The sequence below is a fragment of the Hyperolius riggenbachi genome, chromosome 7 (genome assembly GCF_040937935.1).
Source record: "Hyperolius riggenbachi isolate aHypRig1 chromosome 7, aHypRig1.pri, whole genome shotgun sequence".
NCBI classification, from domain to species: Eukaryota; Metazoa; Chordata; class Amphibia; order Anura; family Hyperoliidae; genus Hyperolius; species Hyperolius riggenbachi.
This window is the reverse complement of record NC_090652.1, coordinates 304055700-304078947: the sequence shown is the minus strand read 5'-3', so window position 1 is coordinate 304078947 and position 23248 is coordinate 304055700. Positions and strand designations below refer to the sequence as shown.

Genomic DNA, 23248 nt, shown 5'->3' with positions numbered 1-23248 from the left:
AAAGATGTAATAGAAAGATTTTTAAGAAAGACTCCCGACTGATGGAAGACATCTGAAATGAGTGCCTGGTACACACCTTCAACTTTCATTGGCCAATCGCTGACCTGACCAGTTTTACCACCTCCAATCTGCTCATAGTATTCAAAATCTGTTGACCCTCATCGTACATGGAGGTGGCAAAACTGGCCAATCATCAAAATTGAAAATGTGTACAAGCCAGGCTTAAAGGGACTCCGAACAGTGCAGAAACTATGGAAAGATGCATATCATTTTAAAGCTCTCTTTCTCCTCTTTCGAATGATATGTAAACCGCCACCCTACGCCCTTTAGTTTTCGATATTTTCGCGATTGAAATTGCGAAAATAGAGAAAACTAAAAGGCGTAGGGCGACGATTTTGGTGTCGCCAGAAAGAGGAGAAAGAGAGCTTTAAAATGATATCCATCTTTCCATAGTTACTTGTATTACACAGGATGACACTTTCCCCAGTGTCAGCAGCTCCATTCAGCAGAATGGAGCTGCTGACTTTAGGAAAAAGTCGCCCTGTGTAATACAAGTAACTATGGAAAGATGGATATCATTTTAAAGCTCTCTTTCTCCTCTTTCTGGCGACACCAAAATCGTCGCCCTACGCCTTTTAGTTTTCTCTATTTTCGCGATTGAAATCGCGGCCGCGGCAATTTCAATCGCGAAAATATCGAAAACTAAAAGGCGTAGGGTGGCGGTTTATATATCATTCGAAAGAGGAGAAAGAGAGCTTTAAAATGATATGCATCTTTCCATAGTTTCTGCACTGCTCGGAGTCCCTGGGACTCAGAGCTGAAAACAGTAAAAACATTTATACATACCTGGGGCTTGCTCCAGCCCCATGCACACGGATCGCTCCCACGACGCTAGTCCTCTGCTGCCTGCGGTCCCGTTACTTACATCAGTCGGCTCTAGTCTACGGAGGAGAAGTGCGCCCTCTACGTATCTCTACAGCAGCCGCTGGAGAGTTATGCAAACAGCGCACTTCTCCTGCATAGACCGGAGCCGACTGACGTCAGTGACGGGATCCGGTTCGGTTCCCGGAGCTGCAGACAGCGGAGGACGGCCGCATGAGAGCGATCCAGGCGTATGGGGCTGGAGGAAGCCCCAGGTATGTATAAATCTTTTTACTGTTTTCAGCTCTGGTACACTTGAATGTTCCAAAAACATTTGTTATAACTGTCTGATTGTAAGGTATATAGTACCCCTGGCAGGGCAGGGCCTGAGGCAGGGCCCTGAGGCAAAAGTAACTTGGGGGGTGGGGGGCCCTGACACCGCCCATGCAACCAAAGGCCCCTGAGCCACTGCTAGACCTGATCCAAATCCCCCGCCCATCCCACAATATCATTAAGTATCCGTTCATATGTCCCCTAAAAAGCATTTTTGGGGTTCTCATTATTCATCTCCTCCTTTTTCTATACGGAGTGTACACACAGCATTCCCGCTCTCATGGGTCACCATAGCTGGAGGGGGGGTGGGCAACCTGGGGGCCCCCAACGGCTCTGGGGCACTTGGGCAATTACCCCCTTTCCATCAATGGAAGCGCTGGTCCTGAGCCCTGGAAGAGCAAACCAGCTGATAGGGAGTCTCCTATCTTCTTTATGGGTGTTCATTTAAAAATGGGGGGTTGTACGATTAGAGAGGAACTCTAACTCAGGATTGAACTCCATCCCAATCAGTAGCTGATATTCCCTTTGCCATGAGAATTGATAAATCTTTACTTTTTCTCAAATAGATCATCAGAGGGGTCTGTATGGCTGATACTGTGGTGAAACCCCTCCCAAAGTGTGATGTCATGACCGTAGTCCTGACAGTTTCCTGTCTGTGAACCTCGTTGCATTGTGGGAAATAATGGCTTTTTCCAGCTGCCAAGCAAGCAGTATCTCCCTCTGTGCATGGAACTCCCAGTAATGAACATTTCGTACAGCTCACCTGGCAGAACTAAAGATGTCACCACCAGTCATAAATTTCAGAATGTAAATCAGGGAGAGGAAAGATTTTACAATGGGCAAACACTGACTTAATAATTAATGAATATTGTGAAAAATAAGCAATTTTATTATTATTTTCGCTACAGTTCCTCTTTAAGCTTTTCATTATATTTACAATATATAGTTGCCGGGAGACGTGCTGAGAATAAAATGCGGGAAAGCACACTACACTATTAATTGTCCCATTACTGATACCGAAAACAACCACTGGCCTTGTTTATCATGTCCTCAATTTTTTTACTTTACAAAATATTTTTGGTTTGTGCGTCACAGTCCAGGGCTAGACTTCACAGAGCTCATCCACATAGATGTATTAATATGTAATGGGGCCCTGGGCAAGGCAGTAGATATGGGGCCCCTTGTGGTACTTTTGGTGAGCTGAAGTGGAGAGAAGTCAGAGGAGGTGTCAGATGGACCCCTTGACACTCACTAGGCCCCAAGCACCTGCCTAGGTTGCCTGGTGGACGATCCTGCTCTGCTCATCCATCACGTTAAATTGTGGTGGACGTATTTCCAGATGTAGACACAATCGAGGAGCTCCTGGCATAGCGGCTCACCAGATCCTTGTTGATGATGCCCCGGCTGGCCAGGATCCTTAAGAAGCTTTGCCTGAATTTCTGACCAATAAAAGCGTAGAGAATGGGGTTGACGCAGCTGTGGGAGTAGCCCAATATTTCGGTCACAGACAGAGCGATGTCCAGTCTATTCCGAAAGTCACAAGTCTCATTGATGTAGTGCGTTCTCATCAGTGAATCTACGACGACCGTGACGTTGTATGGAAGCCAACAGACCAGGAAGACCAGGACCACCACCAGGATGACTTTCATGGCTCGTTGTTTCTGGCTGTTCCTTGTCTGGAAAAGAGTTTTGATGGTGAAGCCATAGCAGAAGAGCATGATGAGAAACGGAAAGAGGAAACCCACCAAGTGACGTCCGATCCGTATGATGATCTTCCACTGTTCTGTGTTCTCTCCAATGTTCTCATGGCAAACTAAATTATTTTTAGGGCTCCGAAAAACTGTCTTGAACCAGATGGTAGGTAAGGCTATGACAAAAGAGAATGCCCAGATGGAGAGGGCCACGTACTTCACCCAGTGCCTCTTCTGGGTTACAGAGTCTGTGGCATGGACGATGGCTAGGTATCGATCCACGCTGATACAAGCCAGCAGCAGTATTCCGCTGTAGAAGTTGACCTCCTGTAGTATGGACAATAGTTTGCACATGAAGTTTCCAAACAACCATTCGTCAGACTTGTACACGGCCCAGAAAGGCAAAGTCACGGCAAACAGCAAATCGGCAATGGCCAGGTTCAGTAGGTAGACGTCGGTGGAAGACCTCTTTTGTCTGTCGTAGCTGAGAACCAAAATGACCAGGCTGTTCCCGACAACATTGAGAAGGAAAACCAGAGAGTACACCACAATAAACAGATATTTGCTCAGAGGCTCTGCATTTTTGCAAGGAGAAAAGTCTTCTGATGGGTAATACGGGGTGGGTGGATCGGTGTAATTGAAAAAGTCTTCATCATCATCAAAATCGTCAAAACTAAATTTAAAATTGGTGGACATGTCTGAGTTCAGAGCCTGTTAGGAGAGAAATAAATAATGTTAACGATAACATTACTGCTCAAGAAGCAAAAAAAGAAAGAAGGCTATTGAATATGGATAGATAAAAGCTACCCAAAAGTCAACCACATAAAGCTGCTCAACTTAGTCTTATGGGGATCTCACAATAATAATTTTTAATGTGATGCCTTTTAAAGGGGCACTGAAGAGAGGTATATGGAGGCTGCCATATTTATTTCCTTTTACTCAATACCAGTTGCCTGGCAGCCCTGCTGGTCTATTTCTCTGCAGTAGTATCTGAATAACACCAGAAACAAGCATGCAGCTAGTCTTGTCAGATCTGACTTTAAAGGGAACCTTAACTGAACGGGGGGGGGTAAAGAGTTTCACTTACCTGGGGCTATTACCAGCCCCCTGCAGCAGTCCTGTGCCTTCGGCGCCGCTCTGGAATCCTCTGGTCCCCCGCTGTCACTTAGTTTCGTTTTTGACGACTCACCAGTCGCCGGCCGACCATGCGTATTATTGGACGCATTCACCAATGCAATTAGCGCTATTGCGGACCGCAACACGTACAAAAATATGCGTTGTCGCATTCCGCACGCGTAGATATGCAGCAACGCGTATTTTTATAGCGCTAATTGCATTGGTGAATGCGTACAATAATACGCATGGCGGCCGGCGACTGGTGAGTCGTCAAAAACGAAACTAAGTGACAGCGGGGGACCAGAGGATTCCAGAGCGGCGCCGAGGGCACAGGACTGCTGCAGGGGGCTGGTAATAGCCCCAGGTAAGTGAAACTCTTTACCCCCCGTTCAGTTAAGGTTCCCTTTAAAGTCTGAAACACCTGATCTTCTGCATGCTTGTTCGGGGGCTATGGCTAATAGTACTAGAGGCAGAGGATCAGCAGGGCTGCCAAGCAACTGGTATTGATTAAAAGGAAATAAACATGGCAGCCTCCATATACCTCTCTCTTCAGTTCCCCTTTAAAGCAGCAGAGACAGCTAAACTATACCCAAGGAAAAAAAAACACATATAAGTAGATAAATACTCATTCTACTGTCCACGTTTTGATTTCAGTGAATTTTATATAGTAAATAAAGAGAAAACTTGTTTCAGGCATTTTCCATTTTTACTGCCTCTGACTGAAGCCAATCCTGATTTAATTTCCTCCCTGACTCTTTTTCTCTCCTAGGGCTTGATTCACAAAGCGGTGCAAACTGTTTAGCACGAGTGTGCTAAACAGTTAGCACGTGAAGTGCTTTTCGCGGACTTTTGCGTGCGCAAAGTGCCACGATTGCGGACTTTTGCACGGGCTATTCGCCGCAAATTGCGCGCGCAAACGTCCGCGAAAAGCACTTCACGTGCTGTTTAGCACACCCGTGCTAAACAGTTTGCACCGCTTTGTGAATCAAGCCCCTAGACACTGCACTGTCATATCTAGCTTGCTTTGTAAACACATGTGAGCACAGCATATATCGTATTTCAGCAGCTTCTGCTGAGGGGTCAGGTGTATTTTCCTTCTCAGCCTCGTGTCACAATGAACTGCCCTCAGCCAATCAGTGAGGAGCAGGAATGTGGGAGGAGAGATAACAAGCTTCCCTCTCCCCGGAAATGTAACAAATAGAGCCAGGCTGACTGAGATAGGATTTATTACAGCAGAAACATTTATGATTAGACTGAAATGCTTGCAATGCAGTGTCAGGTTGCAGGCTGCATAATTAACACAGACCAGTGGGTAAATTACATTTGATTTTATGGCTGACAATCCTGCTTTAAAGAGGAACTAAAACGACGAATGCAGTAAATTATTCAGTATATACCCACTTTAACGTTAAATATCCTGGGTTCGGCATCAAAAACACTTCCTATCTATATATATAAAAGGCTAAGTGCCTCAACCTTCCAGCAAGAAGAAGAAGTATCGCCCTGCCCCCAGGGCCGGTCCAAGCAAGAAGAAGGGGCTGGTCCAAGCAAGAAGAAGAAGTAGTGTCATATCAAACCAAGGGCAAAGAGGGATCATTTGCATATTTAGTAGCAGTGCATTGTGGGTAACCACAAATGTTCACTTATAGCTGAATTATTGCAGATTTGCTTCTGTTTTAAGAAGGAAAATTTACACCAAGCTTTGCTTTTTTTTTTTTAGTAGGAGGGCTTTTTGGTCTCTTTTATCCTCCTATACATTCTTAGTAGTTTGGGTCACCCTAAGCTGCTTGGTTACTCTGTTGTACTGGTCCAAGCCCTTTCTCATACAGCCTTATCAATTCCTGCTATATACTGATGAGGATCAAATGTCTGAAATAGGCTGGCACATGTGGGTCTGATGTGACTGTGTAAAACTTAAAGCTATAGGCTTGCTTGACTCTGTGCTGGTCATAATGGAAAAATCTACGCTTACGGTACATTACATGTAAATTTACACTATTATGCATTATGCAATTACGGTTACGGCGTTAGAAATTATCTACGGTTTATCACTGTAATTACGCGTTAACTTACGCGGTTACGCGTAAGGATACCGTAATGTAGGTGCTTACGCTACGATGTTACGCGTAGTGCTGTAATACCCATTAATGCGCTCCCCTTTCCCCAAGCATTCTGGGAGAACGGAGATCTTTTCTACTGGCTTGAGGGCTTGTTTCCACTGTTGCGACGCGATTTCGCCGGCATTCCGACGCTTGTAAAAACGCATGCGGATGCGTTTCCACATGCGTTTTTACCCGTGATTTCGCGTGCGATTTCGCATGGCAGGGTGCCATGCGAAATTAACCATGACACTGCCAGGGCAAAATAAAATTGAAAAAGGTGCGAAATCGCACGCTAAATCGCGGGTAAAAACGCATGTAACAAACGCATGCGTTTTTACTATTAAATACATTAGCGGCGATTCGCATGCATTCCACTCGCAGGCGAATTCGTTGGCTCTTTTGTGCGTTTTTTTACCGCTGAAAAAAACGCACCTCAACAACGCTACAGTGGAAACAGGCCCATCCACTTGCATTACATGTGCGAATCCGCATGCATTGGACGCATGCAGATTCGCGATAGTGGGAACGAGCCCTTAGAACTCTCAGTAAACAAACATTCCACAGAGACCACCAAGCAAGCACTAAAGATGTCACCACCAGTGGTAAATGTCAGAATGTAAATCAGGTAGAGAAAAGATTTTACAACGGGCAAACACTGACTAAGTCATTTATAAATGAATTTTGTAAAAATTGTTATTATGTTTTATTCATTACTAGTAGACCTAAGCCTGTTTAAAAACGTGCACTAGGACTGTTTCTCACCGCCGCCACCTGTCCGCCCGCTCACACGCCCGCCCAGCTAACTGGCCCCGACCTGCTGTCCCAAAGGCTTTCCGTGCTGCGCACATGCGCAATAGCAAAAAGCACAGCCCCAAGGACACAGGGACAGGAGTACGCAGGGATAGTTAGGTTTTATTAGGTAGGATGTTATTTTGACTACAGTTACTCTTTAAAGAGACTCTAACAAAAAAGTTCCCCTGGGGGGTACTTACCTCTGTAGGGGGAAAACGCTACCTTTCCCGTTATGTTATGTGTGCACCTAGCCTCAGAGAAACAAAAATTACCATGGCATGGGCAAACACAGACTAAATAATTTATAAATTAATATTGTTAAAAAATAAGCAATTTTATTCATTGTTATTTTCACTACAGGTCCTCTTTAATAGCAAGTGCAGCAATGCCCACGTGTCATTTATTCCATTTGCTGGATTTTCAGTCACTGTCTATATCCAGTTATCAGGGGCGTAACAATAGACCCTGCAAGGGATGCATCCTAAGGGGGGCCCAGAAGCCACAGGGGGCCGCATCCTAAGAGACAGACAACTAAGGGCACATAGAAAAAACGTTCTGCTCTCTGCACAATTGTTCTAATTACTGCATCTGCTCAGCCACTGATAAGGAATTATACAAAGTTTTGTAGACAAATATTTGTAGACAGTCCCTATTCAGTGTGAAGCAGGCTTTTGTGTACAGGGCCCCGCCCCCAGCCTCTCCACCCCTCCCCAAGTGCTGTGTACTGAAGTGATGCTGTAGAAGTCTGCAGACTGCAGAGCCAGTTCTGCTTCATCAGAGGTAGGCCCAGTGCACACCAAAAACCTCTAGCAGATCCGCAAAACACTAGAGGTTTTTGAAGCAGATTTCAGAGCGATTGTAGGCATGTTTAGGCCCCATTCACACTTACAAGCACAAAACCCCGGCGATTACCGCCGGCGTTTTGCAGGAGTGATTTTTCAGCGGAAAAATTACTAAACACTGCAGCAATTTTTCCGCGATCGCGTTTTAGGGGTCGTCAGAAAGAGAGCTTTAAAATGATATCCATCTTTCCATAGTTACTTGTATTACACAGGACGACACTTTCCCCAGTGTCAGCAGCTCCATTCAGCAGAAAAAAGTCGCCCTGTGTAATACAAAGTAACTATGGAAAGATGGATATCATTTTAAAGCTCTCTTTCTCCTCTTTCTGACGACTCCTAAATCGTCGCCCTACGCCTTTTAGTTTTTTCTATTTTCGCGATCGAATTCGCAGCCGCTGCAATTTCAATCGCGAAAATAGTGAAAACTAAAAGGTGTAGGGCGGCGATTTATATATCATTGGAAAGAGGAGAAAGAGAGCTTTAAAATGATATGCATCTTTCCATAGTTTCTGCACTGCTCGGAGTCCCTTTAAGGCTCATACACACATCAGATAAAAGTCTTTGGAAAATGAAAGATCACAGACCAATGTTTCCCCCTTCCATGTAGTATGAGGGCCATACCTACACAGTCTTTTCTATGGAGCTGATCTCCTCATCAGATAGAGATCTTTGCAAGATGCTGCACACACAGATGCTGTACACATGCAACAGATCAGTTTCCCCAAGCTTCCATGGCAGCACTACGGGTATTGGCCCCGCCCACATACCCCATTGGACAGAATAACTATAAAGGTTTAACCAGCCCCCCGACAGGTGTCTTTTTTCTTGTCCCTCACCTCATTGGACTGGCAGGTGTTTTTCTCCTGCATAAACTTTTTATTTTTTCCTCCCTTACCAGCCGCATCATGTGGCTATCGCACAGGTCCTCCCCTGTAGCAAGACTGTCATGTTCGCTCTAATAGAGTATATTGACAGTGACCCCGTTCTGCTGCGTCTTGGGGGTCCCACTTTATCCACTCTGACAGACAAGTGGCACTAAATGTGTTACATACAGAGTTGGACATTCCTTTTTTTTTTGCTTACCAGGCTAATAGCGTGGTTTTGGGCAGGCATCCTTCCTTCCTGTGGCTTCTAAGTGTGAATGGGCGCTTAGTAAGCTTTCCTTTCGGGTTCCGTTTGTATGGCAGAATGTTACAGGTTGTAATGGCGCTGCTATGGCTGCTGGCGTGCGTTTCACTCTGGCCCCAGTATCCTCCGCCTCCCCTGGCTGACAGGAAGTTCGGCTTTTGCGGGCGCTGATTGGACGGCAGAAGCCGTACCCGGAAGGAGGGGTGGAGCACATGGAGGAGGCGTTGTCCGACTGTGGAGTGCACTGTATCCGGAAGTTCGGCTAGAGGCTGCTCTGATTGGGGGAGCGGCATGCTGGGAGCAGGCGCAGTAAATCACACAGAGGGTCAAGATCAAGGTCAAGATCCCCGAGTCGTAGACCGCAAGACAAACTCTGCTGGGCTTGTAATAAGCCAGTAATGCCGGGCAAATTAGTCTGTGCCACTTGCTTTCAGCAATTAGGAAGTGAGCAACCCACGGAGCCAGTGGACGTCTCTGATATAATCCAGAAAGCAGTTCAGGACTCGATGCAGAATTATCTGGCGTCTCTTCCATCTCACCCGGCTTCAGGTCAAACGGCTCAGGACTTACCATCTACATCAGCCGCTGCGAGCATGCAAGAAGACTATCAAGTGGGGTTTGACTTTACGTTGGTTGAACCTTTCGTAGCAGCTGTTAGAGAAGCGATTGAGTGGGAAGATTCAGATAATGAATCAGAGGAAAGTAAGAAGAAGACAAAGAAGCAGTATTACAAGCACTTAAGTAAGGCCAGACTCACCTTCCCGGTTATGGATGAGATTCAGGCAGTGATAGAGAGTGAATGGAAGAAGATGGAAAAGAGGCCTCCTTTAACTAACAAGTTTTCTAAACTATATCCCATTCCAGATAAGAATGCGAAACCTCTGGAGAATTCACCGATCGTGGATGCATCAGTGATCCGCTTAGCGAAGCACGTCACACTCCCGCTGGAAGACACAATTTCATTCAAAGATTCCCTTGAAAGGAAACTAGACTTCGATCTAAAGAAAATATACACTACATCAGGAGGCGCCTGTAAACCGGCAATAGCCCTGACTTCGGTGGCAAAAGCAATTAAAGTATGGACGGAAAATATAGAGCGAGGAATCAAAGAGGACGCAAGCAAGGAGGATTTATTGACCTGCCTGGAAGATCTAAAGATTTCAGGAGAGTTTGTGGGCGAAGCCGCTATCGATATCTTACGGGCTTCAGCAAGATCTATGCTCTTTTCGGTGACAGGGAAAAGGGCCTTATGGCTTAAGTCATGGTCTGCTGACCCAGCTTCAAGACTAACATGGTGCAAGATCCCATTTGATGGGGCCTCCTTATTCGGAGAAAAAATGGATGCGGCAATAAGTAGGGTAACTGGAGGCAAATCAGGCCTTATACCGCAGGACAGACGTCCGGCCAGACAGTTCTCATCCAATCAAACGCAATCTGCAAGATATAGAAATGCTAGGTCCTACAAACCCGGAAAAAATTTCAAAAGACCTTGGCAGCAACAGCAACAGGCCACGACTTCCAGAGTACCTAAACAAAGAGGCAATACTTCCTTTCAGCCCAATAAGAAGTCCTTTTGACAGTTACATTGTCCAACAGTGCCCGGTGGGCGCAAGGCTAAAAGAGTACTCTCACATTTGGAGACAGAACATCAAATCGCCTTGGGTCACAAGAACGGTGTCAACCGGTCACTTTTGGACTTTTGCAGACCCTCCTCCTTCGAACCACTTCATAAGAACCAGAGTCCCATCATGTCCACAGAAGAAGCATATACTAGAGACCTATGTGCAGGAATTGCTAACAAAGCAGGCAATAGTTCCAGTTCCTGCACGAGAGAAGAAAAGAGGTTTCTATTCGACTCTCTTCTTTGTTCAGAAGAAGTCAGGAGACTGGAGACCAGTTTTAGATCTAAAGCACCTGAACTCATTCATTCATCTCGACAGATTCAAGATGGAGTCTCTCAGCACAATCATCTCCATAGTGGGAAGGGAAGATTACTTACTCTCTATCGATCTGGAGGACGCATATTTACACGTCCCCATTCAAGCATCCTTCCAAAGATTCCTCCGCTTTTGTATTCAGGATCGACACTTCCAGTTTGTATGTCTGCCATTCGGCATATGCACGGCCCCAAGGACATTTTCGAAAATACTATTAGCAGTAATAGCAATTCTGAGGCTTCAGGGGTTGCGAGTCCATCATTATCTGGACGACATCCTATTGTTGGGAAGAACAGAAGAGGAAATACTCATGCACAGAGACATACTATTAAGCATATTAACCAGATTCGGTTGGTTGATAAACTACCGAAAGAGTCAGTTGGGCCCGACCAAAGATATAATATATCTAGGAGCCAGATTTCTGACAAGTCAAAACGCAGTGTGCCTGCTGAAGGAGAAGATTCCAGTAATAAAGGAAAGAGTGCTGAGGATTCTTCTCGCCACGCAGATTCAGGCAAAGCACTGTCTTCAGGTTCTGGGGACAATGTCCGCAGTAATACCCATGGTGCCGTGGTCACAATGGAAAATGAGATGCCTTCAACAAGGATTTTTGAGGCAGTGGGATGGTCAGAATCTCCAGCAGATCATCCTTGTGACCAACAGAATGAAGCTGGACTTGAAATGGTGGCTCACAGACTACAATCTCCAACAACGTATTCAACTGATTCCAGAGGATCCAGTGGTCATCGCCACAGATGCGAGTACGACAGGCTGGGGAGCGACCTGTGGAACTCTCTCAGCCCAGGGTCAATGGACACGGATTATGAGGAACTGGTCGGCAAACAGACTGGAGCTGAGGGCGGCCTTCTGCGCCCTGAAACATTTCTCTCAGCAGATAGAGGGCAGACGAGTACTGCTACGCATGGACAATGTCACGGCGGTGGCATACGTAAGGAATCAAGGAGGGACTCGCAGCCAGACACTTTTGCAGGAAACGGCGCAGATCTTCAACTTTGCGATGTTTCATCTGATCTCTCTATCAGCAGTCCACATTCCGGGAGTGTCGAATATTGTTCCGGATTTTCTAAGCCGAGTTCAAGTGTCGAACAACGAGTGGACGTTGGACGACAGAGTGTTCGAATTGATTTGCAATCACTGGGAGACACCAGAAGTCGACTTGATGGCGACGGCCTGCAACAGAAAATGCCACAGATATTACAGCAGATACAGAGAACAGCAAGCAGAGCAAGTGGATGCATTAACGGCCCCTTGGTCGTTTCGAGTGGCATATGTGTTCCCTCCAGTACCGCTAATCCTCAAGCTACTGTTGAGACTCAGGAGAGAGCCAGTAACACTGCTTGCAGTGATTCCGTTTTGGCCAAGCAGGCCTTGGTTCCCTATTCTTCAACTGATGACGACGGATCCACCTTTGAGTATTCCCTGCACCAAGGATCTTCTCTCTCAGGGACCAGTATTACATCCCGACCCGTCGAGACTGCAATTGATGGCTTGGAGGTTGAGAGGAGGAAATTAAAGGAAGTAGGTTGTTCCGACCCAGTAATAGAAACACTTATGAAAGCTAGAAAGAACTCAACGAATAGCACTTACCAGAGAATATGGAAGTTATTTATACAGCATGCGGCACAAAGGAACTTCAATCCGGTACAGCCGCCGGTTCACGAAGTCTTATCTTTCTTACAATCAGGCCTGGAAAAGGGTCTTAGTTTCCACTCTCTAAAGGTTCAAGTTTCGGCAATCTCGGCATTGTCGAGCTATAGGTGGGCGTTACACCCCCTGATAAAACAATTTATTACTGGGGTAATGAAGATCCGGCCGCCGATAAAACCAATTTTTGCAAAGTGGGAGTTACCAATGGTCCTGGAATATCTCACCAAACGACCGTTTGAACCGATTGAAGAGTGCTCTCTACCTAACTTAACTTTGAAAACTCTATTCTTAGTAGCGATATCTTCAGCCCGAAGGGTTTCGGAGCTTCAGGCAATGAGCCATACAGAACCCTATTTAGTCTTCCTGCCAGATAGAGTTCAAGTTCGGCCAGTGCAAGGGTTTCTGCCGAAGGTCTCTACCTCCTATCATCTTAACCAGGAGTGGTCATTGCCTAACCTCTCACAGGAGGAATCTGAGGGTCTCCGTGCATTGGATGTGTCTAGAATCCTCAAAGCCTATGTTCAAGCTACTAAAGATATACGCAAGTCAGACAGACTATTTGTAATCTTCTCAGGTTACAGGAAAGGACAAGCTGTGTCTACAAGGACAATTTCTACTTGGCTGGTGCGAGTTATTCAGGACGCTTATAAATCAGTGGGACTCACACCACCAAAAGAGATTAGCGCCCACTCCACCCGGGGCGTAGCTGCCTCGTGGGCGGCACATGCCAGAGTGGCACCAGACAAAATATGCCAAGCGGCGAACTGGACTAACATTAACACGTTTATTTCTCATTATAGAGTAGATACTAACAGTAGTACTTCTTTAGAATTTGGAAAGGCAGTTTTGATTTCTGGATCTGCTTCAGTTTTGTGTTAAAATAAAGAGTTTGATTATTCTTTTTGCACCTGCATCAGTCTCCCGCCCGTCTATTCTAATGCTAGTTAGTTCCCGTAGTGCTGCCATGGAAGCTTGGGGAAAGCGGAAAATTGTATACTTACCTGCCGGTAATTTTCCTTTCCCCGAGCATACATGGCAGCACCGGGTACCCACCCATTCGGTGAGGTGCTAGTTACAAGACACCTGTCGGGGGGCTGGTTAAACCTTTATAGTTATTCTGTCCAATGGGGTATGTGGGCGGGGCCAATACCCGTAGTGCTGCCATGTATGCTCGGGGAAAGGAAAATTACCGGCAGGTAAGTATACAATTTTCCGCTATCTGCAAAAGATCTGTTCCTGCAAAAGATCCGTTCCTGCAAAATTCATTCATAGTCTATGATATCTGTAGATCCTCATACACACCTTGTTTAACAGACATTCATTTGCAGATCAGATCCACCAGGATGGATTTTCAGATCTGCAGATGAATGTCTGATCTATTGCACGTGTACAGCATGTTTGTGTGCAGCATCTTGCAAAGATTTCTGTCTGATGGGGAGTGCAGCTCCATAGAATAGACTGTGTAGGTGTGGCTCTCATACTACATGGAAGGGGGTAAGATTTCTGTCTGATGGGGAGTGCAGCTCCATAGAATAGACTGTGTAGGTGTGGCTCTCATACTACATGGAAGGGGGTAAGATTTCTGTCTGATGGGGAGTTCAGCTCCATAGAATAGACTGTGTAGGTATGCAGGGGAGAAAACACAAACTAGAGGCCCGTTTTCACGGCAGCCCAGCCCAAATGACATCACACACGTGTCCCACGAGCTATATGCCGGTAGTCACGTGGGAAATACAGCAAGGACACTCGAGGGACAGTGTGACAGCTAAAGTATAAATGCACTGGCATCGGGGGGCACATAATACATTTTGAGTTACAATGGTTGAGGTTTCTATCTCTTACACAAGTCCTGCAAGCAGCCCTTCTGGAGTCTAGGGACTGTCTGCAAGCAGCCCTTCTGGAGTCTAGGGACTGTCAAACTTTTCAACCTAGACAATATCTTATGTAGCTGTGCACATGCAGTTATCAATGGTGAGAGACCAGACAGATTTTTTCCCACGGACCCTGCAGGCAAGCCTCTGCTCTGTATTATGCTGTGTATATTTACTAGCTTGCCCGCCCTGCAATTGCTCTGTAATTGGGCGTTTATTTCCCTCATTCAGCCTAGTGTTTCACATTGCCTTGTACAAAAACCTGAATTCACCAGGCACAGTGCCAGCCCTAAATCATTAAATGAGAGGCAGCCTGGGGGGAAATCTCCCTCCTTCCCCCCTGGCCAGTCCTCCCCTGTAGGTATGGCTCTCATACTACATGGAAGGGGGTAACATTGGTCTGTGATCTTGCCTTTTCCAAAGACTATGGTCTGATGTGTGTATGTGGCCTTACTGTCAGCGGTTCAAATCTCAAGCATGAGTTGTAAAGTTGAGTTTCCAGACTTGCTGTTCTCATTCTATTGCAAAGGGCCGATTCCTGTTTTTGTTTTCTCGGTTCCTCTTGTTTCCTTTTCCTTTTCTTTCTCTCCTCTTGTCTTCTATTTCTTCTCCTTTTCGATACGACAGCTAAAAATCTCGAATTACTGGTACCTATTTACAGTTTTTTTTAAAACATACCGAATGGCATTGACCAATCGCTCTCTCTTTAATAAGGACATTACTGAAGCTGAACTTACCTGTTCTAATTCACCTTGTTCCTCGTAACACTGCTCTGTACAATGTTATTTCGTGTATCTATATTTGGCTGCTGTATCACTGTGTGTTACCTTGTATTTGTTAGTTTTGCATCTTAATAAAAAGTTTTAATACAAAAAAAAAAAGAACGTGCTAATAGTGTATTATAGCACCAGCGCTTTAAAAAGCGCTAGCGTTTGAGCGTTTTGCCGAAATCGCTGGTAGAATGCTCTAGTGTGAATGGGCCTAAGGGCTGGTGCACATCAGAGCGGTTCTGAAGCGGTTTTTAAAACGCTTGCAGGGGGAAAACCGTTTGGCTAATGAAAGTGAATGGGCTGGTGCTCACCAGAGAGGTTCTTTTTTCCCTCAAACGCAAACTCGGGAGCTGCAGCATTTTTTAGATTTCTGAGGCGTTTCTGCCTCAATGTAAAGTATAAAAAAGTGGAAAACTTCTCTGAAAAACGCCAGATCAGAGCGGTTTTCCAAGCGTTTTTGTTACAGAAGCTGTTCAGTAACGGCTTTACTGTAACAATATATGAAATCTGCTACACCAAAACCCTCCAGAAACGCTAGGCATGTTTAGAAAACCTCTCTAAACATGCCTAGAATCGCTCTGAGGGCCCCATTCACACTTGAGTGTTTTGCCGGTAATTCCGGTAAAGCGCTCAAATGCTAGCGCTTTTCAAAGCGCTAGGGTAATAAAAGTCTATGGGCCCGTTCTCATTTGGGCGATTTGCGCAAATCGCCACAAATCGCCCAAAAACGCTAAACGCAAACGCCTAGCCTACACCATTTTCAGGCTTTCCCAGCGATCACGTTTTAGTGCTATAGAAGTGAAAAACGTGATCGATAAAAAAAAATTGCCAGGTGTGAATGGTGCTTCTTTGGCGTTCATTGCCACAAAACGCCAGAGCAAAACGCTAGCAAAGTCTCTAGCGTTTTGCGATCAGCAAGTGTTAATGGGCCCTGAAATCTGCTTCAAAAACCTCTAGCATTTTGCAGATCTGCTAGACGTTTTTGGTGTGCACTGGGCCTACGAGAGGTCTTCTAAACATGCCTAGCTTTTTTTGGAGGGTCGTTGTGTAGCAGATTACAAATATTGTTACAGTAAAGCTGTTAGGGCTCTTTCACATCAGAGCTTGCGTTGGAGAACGCTCAAAGCATACGTTTTGTTGTATGCGTATGCGTTTTAATGCGTTTTGCACTGCAGTGAGTGTGCGTTTTTAATCCGTTTTCAATGCGTTACAGGACATAGGAAAACGCAGGTAATTTTTTTTTCTTTTAGTTTTCAACTTTCTACATTGTTCCTCTGTTGCATTCTGGGACTGATTGCCTGCGTTAACGGATTAAAAACGCGCATAGTGTGCGTTTTACATTGACTAGCATTGTAACGCATAAAGCTAGCGTTGGCCGAAAAACTGCGCCTGGGTGCAGTGTAACGCAACGCACAAAAAGACTGCGTTATATGTGAAAGCTAAAATGAAAGTCTATGGACTTTCATTTCACCTTGGGTAACGCAAACTTTATCCTTTGCGTTGAAACGCAGAAAATCTGCCCTAATGTGAAAGAGCCCTTACTGAACAACTTCTGTAACAAAAACGCCTGGAAAACCGCTCTGATCTAGAGTTTTTCAGAGTTGTTTTCCACTTTCCTATACTTTCACATTGAGGCAGAAACGCCTCAGAAATCTAATATATGTAGGTAGAAAAAAACAAAGTCTTGTAAAAGTAATACCTTTTAATGGCTAACTGATAAAGTTAAATAATGCAATCTTTCTGGGATCTAGTCCCCTTCTTCAGGCATATTTCTAGATGTTAGCTGTAGTAAAACACTGATGCAGGGAAATGGCAAACATGAAGATGACAGTTGTACTGGTTGCTGTTTAGCAGTTAGATGTCAGGTGATCAGCAGGCTTAAAAGGTATTACTTTTACAAGACTTTGGTTTTTTTTACCTACATATATTGTTTGGCTAACACGGTACAGAAACATTTTTACTACTATCATCTCAGAAATCTAAAAAATGCTGCAGCCCCCGAGTTTGCGTTTGTGGAAACAATGACCCGCTCTGTGGGAAAAACTAACCTCCCATGTGCACCAGCGCATTCACGTTCATTAGCCAAGCGGGTTTCCCCCTGCAAGCGTTTTAAAAAACGCTCCAGAATCGCTCTGGTGTGCGCCAGCCCTAGACAGAGTGAGTGTAATAAGCTGAGGCTGGGAGACACTCGTCTGTCGGTTTTCTGTATGCGGTTTCTGCACACCATGTGTGTCTGTATGTGTGAAGACATGCACGTTTTATCACAGAAGCTAATGTAATTGATAGAGAAAATGCGTGCAGTGCTTCACTGCTGTCTGTTTGTATCTGCATGGGTGGGGGGTGTTTGGCGGAAGGGGGCCACATCCAAAGTTTTGCAGGGGGGGCCCAGTGATTGGTCTGTTTTTGCTTTGCTTAGTGTCTCACTTTCAAGTTACTTTTAGACTAGGTTTACACTGGGGAACAGAGGGGAAAAGTTGAATTGCATGTTATGCAAAAATTGCGTCACATACAGTCAATGAAAAGTATGCTTCACTTACACAGGACAAAAGGAAAACAGAGCAAGGCACCCTGTATGCATTTAGAGAGTTTATCCTGTCTAATTCCCCCTCATCTGTGACTAATCACAAGTGTGATTTGATCTTTCAGCTGCGTCAGCTCAGGAATCTCAGCAGTCCTTTGCAGAGCAGCTCATTTGTAAACACAGAATGTTAACCCTATGTCTGCTCCCATGAAAGCAGGAAGTAAACACTTCAGATTTATTGCAGAATTTGTATCAGCTATAAAAACATTTTTTTTTTATTTTATGAGCCCACCTCAGGCTCTCTTTAAATAGCTGCCGTTCTTAACTAGTTGGCGGACATAAAAAAAGTGCGGCGGTAGGTTCCAAGATTACAAACCACCATCCGCCACCACCCGTGCGCGCACGCTCCCGCACGTGCACGTCCTCGTGCACACATGCGCTTGCACCCTAGCGCATGTGTACGCCCCTCTGTGAAACTGAATGATTGCTGCCATACTAAAATGCCTAGCCTATTAACCCCTTGTCAACCTCTGTAATACCTATACCTGTTTAATCACCTTTAACCTTCCTGGCGGTAAGCCCGAGCTGAGCTCGGGCTATGCCGCGCAGGAGGATTTCTCAGGCCCTGCTGGGCCGATTTGCATAATTATTTTTTTTTTGCAACACGCAGCTAGCACTGTGCTAGCTGCGTGTGCACTCCGATCGCCGCCTCTCCGCGCTGATTCGCCGCCGATCGCCGCGCCGACCCCCCGCAGACCCCGTGCGCTGCCTGGCCAATCAGTGCCAGGCAGCGCTGAGGGGTGAATCGGGACTCCCTTTGATGTCACGACGTCGATGACGCCTGTCGCCATGGCGACGGGGGAAGCCCTCCAGGAAATCCCGTTCTTTGAACGGGATTTCCTGATCAAAGATCGCCGGAGGTGATCAAAGCGGGTGGGGGGATGCCGCTGCACAGTGGCTATCATGTAGCGAGCCCTAGGCTCGCTACATGATTTAACAAAAAAAAAAATTTTAAAAAACACTGCTGCGCTGCCCCCTGGCGGTTTCTAATAGACCGCCAGGAGGGTTAATGATTGCTGCCTGTAGTGATTGCTAAGGCAATAATACGAGGCCCGAAAGTTCTGCGGATGCATCTGTCCAGCACTGGGGCCCCTGAACTGCTGCCATAGTAAATGCATCCAATAACTACTGTATGCAGCACGGGGGCGTAGTGGTTAGCGATTCCACCTTGCAGCGCTGGGTCCCCGGTTCGAATCCCAGCCAGTTCAACATCTGCAAGGAGTTTGTATGTTCTCCCCGTGTCTGTGTGGGTTTCCTCCTGGGCACTCCAGTTTCCTCTCCCACCCCAAAAACGTACAGATAAGTTAATTGGCTTCCGCCTAATTTGGTTCTAGACTATGATACATGCACTACATGATACAGACATACATCAATGGTAGGGACTAGATCACAGGTGTGGAACTCCAGGCCTGGAGGGCCAGATCCATGCCAGTGTTTAGGATGGACTGAGATAGAGAGGAATGTGTTCCTGATTCAGACCCATCCATTAGTTTGAGCTGTGCCAAAAATGTGTGAGGACCTCGGCCCTTGTAGGACCGGTTTGACATCCTGGACTAGATAGTGTGCCCCTCTGACGGATAGTTAAGTGACGACAAGACAATATAAAGGCCATGTGGAGAATCCCCCATGAAGAGATGAAATAGTCCAAAATCTGTCGGTAATGCCAGATTTCTACTGCTTACTGTAAGTGACAGCAACACAGAAGAAAAGTAATTTATGACTCACTTTACTCTGCAAGAAACATACTTCCTATTTGTATGTGTTTACATGTATTTTAAATTTTACAATTTTCACGATGGTGGTTCCCTTAAAGAGACTCCGTAACAAAAATTGCATCCTGTTTTTTATCATCCTAAAAGTTCCAAAAGCTATTCTAATGTGTTCTGGCTTACTGCAGCACTTTCTACTATCACAGTCTCTGTAATAAATCAATGTATCATTCCCCTGTCAGACTTGTCGGCCTGTGTCTGGAAGGCTGCCACGTTCTTCAGTGTTGTGGTTCTGCTATGAACGCCCCCTTCCAGGCCCCTCTATGCACACTGCCTGTGTGTTAATTAGATTAGGGCAGCTTCTCTCTTATCTTTTACAAGCTGGATAAATCGTCCTCTGAGCTGGCTGGGCTTTCACATAGTGAGGAATTACAGACAAGGGCAAAGCTGAAAAGAGCAGCCTGAAACTTCAGTGCATGAGAACTGCAGGGGGAAAGAAACACACAAATGTTTACGCTATATAAATATTATTATTTATTTTTTAGTATTTTGATAGAGCCGACATCTTCTGCAGCGCTGTGCATAGTATATATAGTCTTGTCATTAACTGTCCCTTGAAGAAGCTCACAATCTAGTCCCTACCATAGTCATATCTCAATGTATGTATCATGTAGTGTATGTATTGTAGTCTATGGCCAATTTAGGGGGAAGCCAATTAACTTATCTGTATGTTTTTTTTTTGGGGGGGGGGGGGGGAAACCGGAGTGCCCGGAGGAAACCCACACAGACACGGGGAGAACATACAAACTCCTTGCAGATGCTGACCTGGCTGGGATTTGAACCAGGGACCCAGCCATGCAAGGCAAGAGCGCTAACCACTATGCCACCGTGCTGCTTAAATAATTAAATAAAATGCAATATTGTACTACTACAATTACTACTAGTAAGGCAACGGCAAAGCAAGACAATGGAGAAAAGCACACTTACCATACCTCCCAACCAGAGCCGGGACAAGGTCCTTCAGCACCCAAGGCTGAGACAGCAAAGTGCGCCCCTCCATCCCTCCCCCCCCCCCCAGCCGCCACACACTGATTGCTATTAGACTAATAGGTGCCCCAGGGGCCCCAACCTCCCCAACACCTTAATCTCTAGTTATTTGGCTTGCAGTCACTGTCATGTATCCCCTTTTCTTATTTCTTTCTGCTTCAAACACAATTGGGAATGACAGCTGAATGAATTGTGCGCCCCCTCCTACACTGCGCCCTGGGCTCAGCCTCTGCCTCGGCCCGGCCCTGCTCCCAACTTTCTGAGATGGGAAAGAGGGACACTTAAGCCACGCCCTTGCCACCCCCATTACACCCCTAGTCACGCATACGATAAAGATTTCATAAGAAAAATATGTTGTTTTATAATGCAAACCACACTAGTCCTTTCTATCCTGGTTCATTTTCCTTCATTTTAACATTTTAAAATTAGTAATATATCAATTAAGGATGGGAATAAAGTTTAGTGTCAATCAAACACATTTTTTAGTAGAGAAATATATATATTTACATAGAAAGAGGGACAAAGTCCTGAAAGAGGGACAAATAAGGGTGAAAGAGGGACAGGGGGACAGAGCTCCCAAAGAGGGACTGTCCCTCCGAAAAAGGGACAGTTGGGAGCTATGCACTTACCACGCCGGAAGTGCCCGATCGGCTGCAGACCCACCGCAAAGTCAACAGCATGTTACCATCGGACTTCCGCGGCAACGCAGCTGTGGTGGAGATCATGTAAATCAATGGGCGATGCAGGGATTTAAAAGGGATACTGTAGGGGGGTCGGGGGAAAATGAGTTGAAGTTACCCGGGGCTTCTAATGGTCCCCTGCAGACATCCTGCGCCCGCGCAGCCACTCACCGATGCTCTGGCCCCACCTCCGGTTCACTTCTGGAATTTCAGACTTTAAAGTCTGACACTACTGTGCCTGCATTGCCGTGTCCTCGCTCCCGCTGATGTCACCAGGAGTGTATAGCACAAGCCCAGTATGGTCTGTGTCTGCGCAGTATGCTCCTGGTGCCATCAGCGGGAGCGAGGACACGGCAACGCAGGCGCAGTGGTTTTCAGACTTTAAAGTCTGAAATTCCAGAAGTGAACCGGAGGCGGGGACGGAGCATCGGTGAGTGGCTGCGCCAACACAGGATGTCTGCGGGGGACCATTAGAAGCCCCGGGTAAGTTCAGCTCATTTTCCCCCGACCTCCCCCTACAGTATCCGTTTAAATATGTTGTTGACGACGTTGTGGTGCACATGCGCAGAACAGCGGAAATATGATGGGAATCCCAGTGACGTACTTCCTGTCCAGCAGAGAGTAGTGCGAGGGGCGGCGACAGGCGTATGGGGGGCGGCGCTATGCAGATGACCATGTTGGAGCACTCTGACGCATGATTATATGAGTGAAGTTTTCCGCATTGCGATGCGATTGAGGTGGAGCATCTGCAACGCAATGGCCAGGTGTAACACCAGCCTCAGGCATGGCAACACAGTAGGCAGAAACGCTAGCGTTCTGGAAAACGCACATAATGCAAGTCAATGGGCCACATGAAAAAACACCTATGCTTGCATTCTGCAATGTGCGTTTTTAAAAATGTTGCATATTTCTCAAAAACGCACATAATGAAAGTCAATGGTGGCGCAGAGGTATTGCATTTTAGTGCGTTTGTATGCATTTTGCATGCGTTTTTTATATGTGATTTATTTATTGTTTAAAAACAAGTTTGTTGAGGTATTTCGGCTTCCTGTTGACTTCCTAGCGATTCCTTTGCAGAAAATGCATTAAAAAAATGCAAAAAGCATACAAAACACAGATGGGATTTATATATGCAAACCGCAAGTAAGATAGATATGGAGGCTGCCATATTTATTTCTTTTTAAGCAATATCAGTTGCCTGGCTGTCCAGCTGATCCCTTTGGCTGCAGTAGTGTCTGAATCACACCTGAAACAAGCATGCAGCTAATCCAGTCAGACTTCAGTCAGAAACACCTGGTCTGCTGCATGCTTGTTCAGGGTCTTTGGCTAAAAGTAAGGCCTCTTTTCCACAAACTGTTTACAGGCAGTGAAATGCCTCTCAAATTTTCACAACTGCTTGCTGCTGCCTGGTAACTGCTTGCTGCTGCCTGGTAACTGCTCACTGCTGCCTGGCAACTGCTTGCTGAGCACACAGCTCAACAGTTCGTGGAAAACAGGCCTTCAGGCCTCCTTTTCACGGACTGTTGAGCTCTGTGCTCAGCAAACAGTTGCCAGGCAGCAGTGAGCAGTTGCCAAGCAGCAGTGAGCAGTTGCCAGGCAGCAGTGAGCAGTTACCAGGCAGCAGTGAGCAGTTACCAGGCAGCAGTGGCCAGTTGCCAGGCAGCAGTGAGCAGTTACCAGGCAGCAGTGGCCAGTTGCCAGGCAGCAGTGAGCAGTTACCAGGCAGCAGCGAGCAGTTATCAGGCAGCAGTGAGCAGTTACCAGGCAGCAGTGAGCAGTAACTAGGCAGCAGTGAGCAGTAACTAGTCAGCAGCGAGCAGTTACTAGGCAGCAGCGAGCAGTTACTAGGCAGCAGTGAGCAGTTACCAGTCAGCAGTGAGCAGTTAACAGGCAGCAGTGAGCAGTTATCAGGCAGCAGCGAGCAGTTACCAGACAGCAGCGAGCAGTTACTAGGCAGCAGCGAGCAGTTACCAGGCAGCAGTGAGCAGTTGTGAGAGTTTGAGAGGCATTTCACTGCCTAGAAACAGTTCGTGGAAGGAGGCCTAAAAGATCCAGAGGATCAGCAGGGCAGCCAGGCAATCTGCATTGTTTAAAAGGAAATAAATATGGCAGGCCCTCCA

The 23248-nt window shown here is 46.2% G+C and overlaps 1 protein-coding gene across 2 annotated transcripts in view; it reads right to left on the bottom strand.

The window, feature by feature from the left end:
* Positions 1–2060: 2060 nt before the first annotated feature.
* Positions 2061–23248, bottom strand: part of LOC137525898 (C-X-C chemokine receptor type 2-like) — a 50295-nt gene continuing 29107 nt past the window's right edge. For both annotated transcript variants that reach the window (XM_068247115.1, XM_068247116.1), the window contains exon 2: positions 2061–3596. In XM_068247115.1, the coding sequence (XP_068103216.1) occupies positions 2508–3581 (1074 nt within the window). In that variant the 5' untranslated portion in view covers positions 3582–3596 and the 3' untranslated portion in view covers positions 2061–2507. The remainder of the gene's footprint in view (positions 3597–23248) is intronic.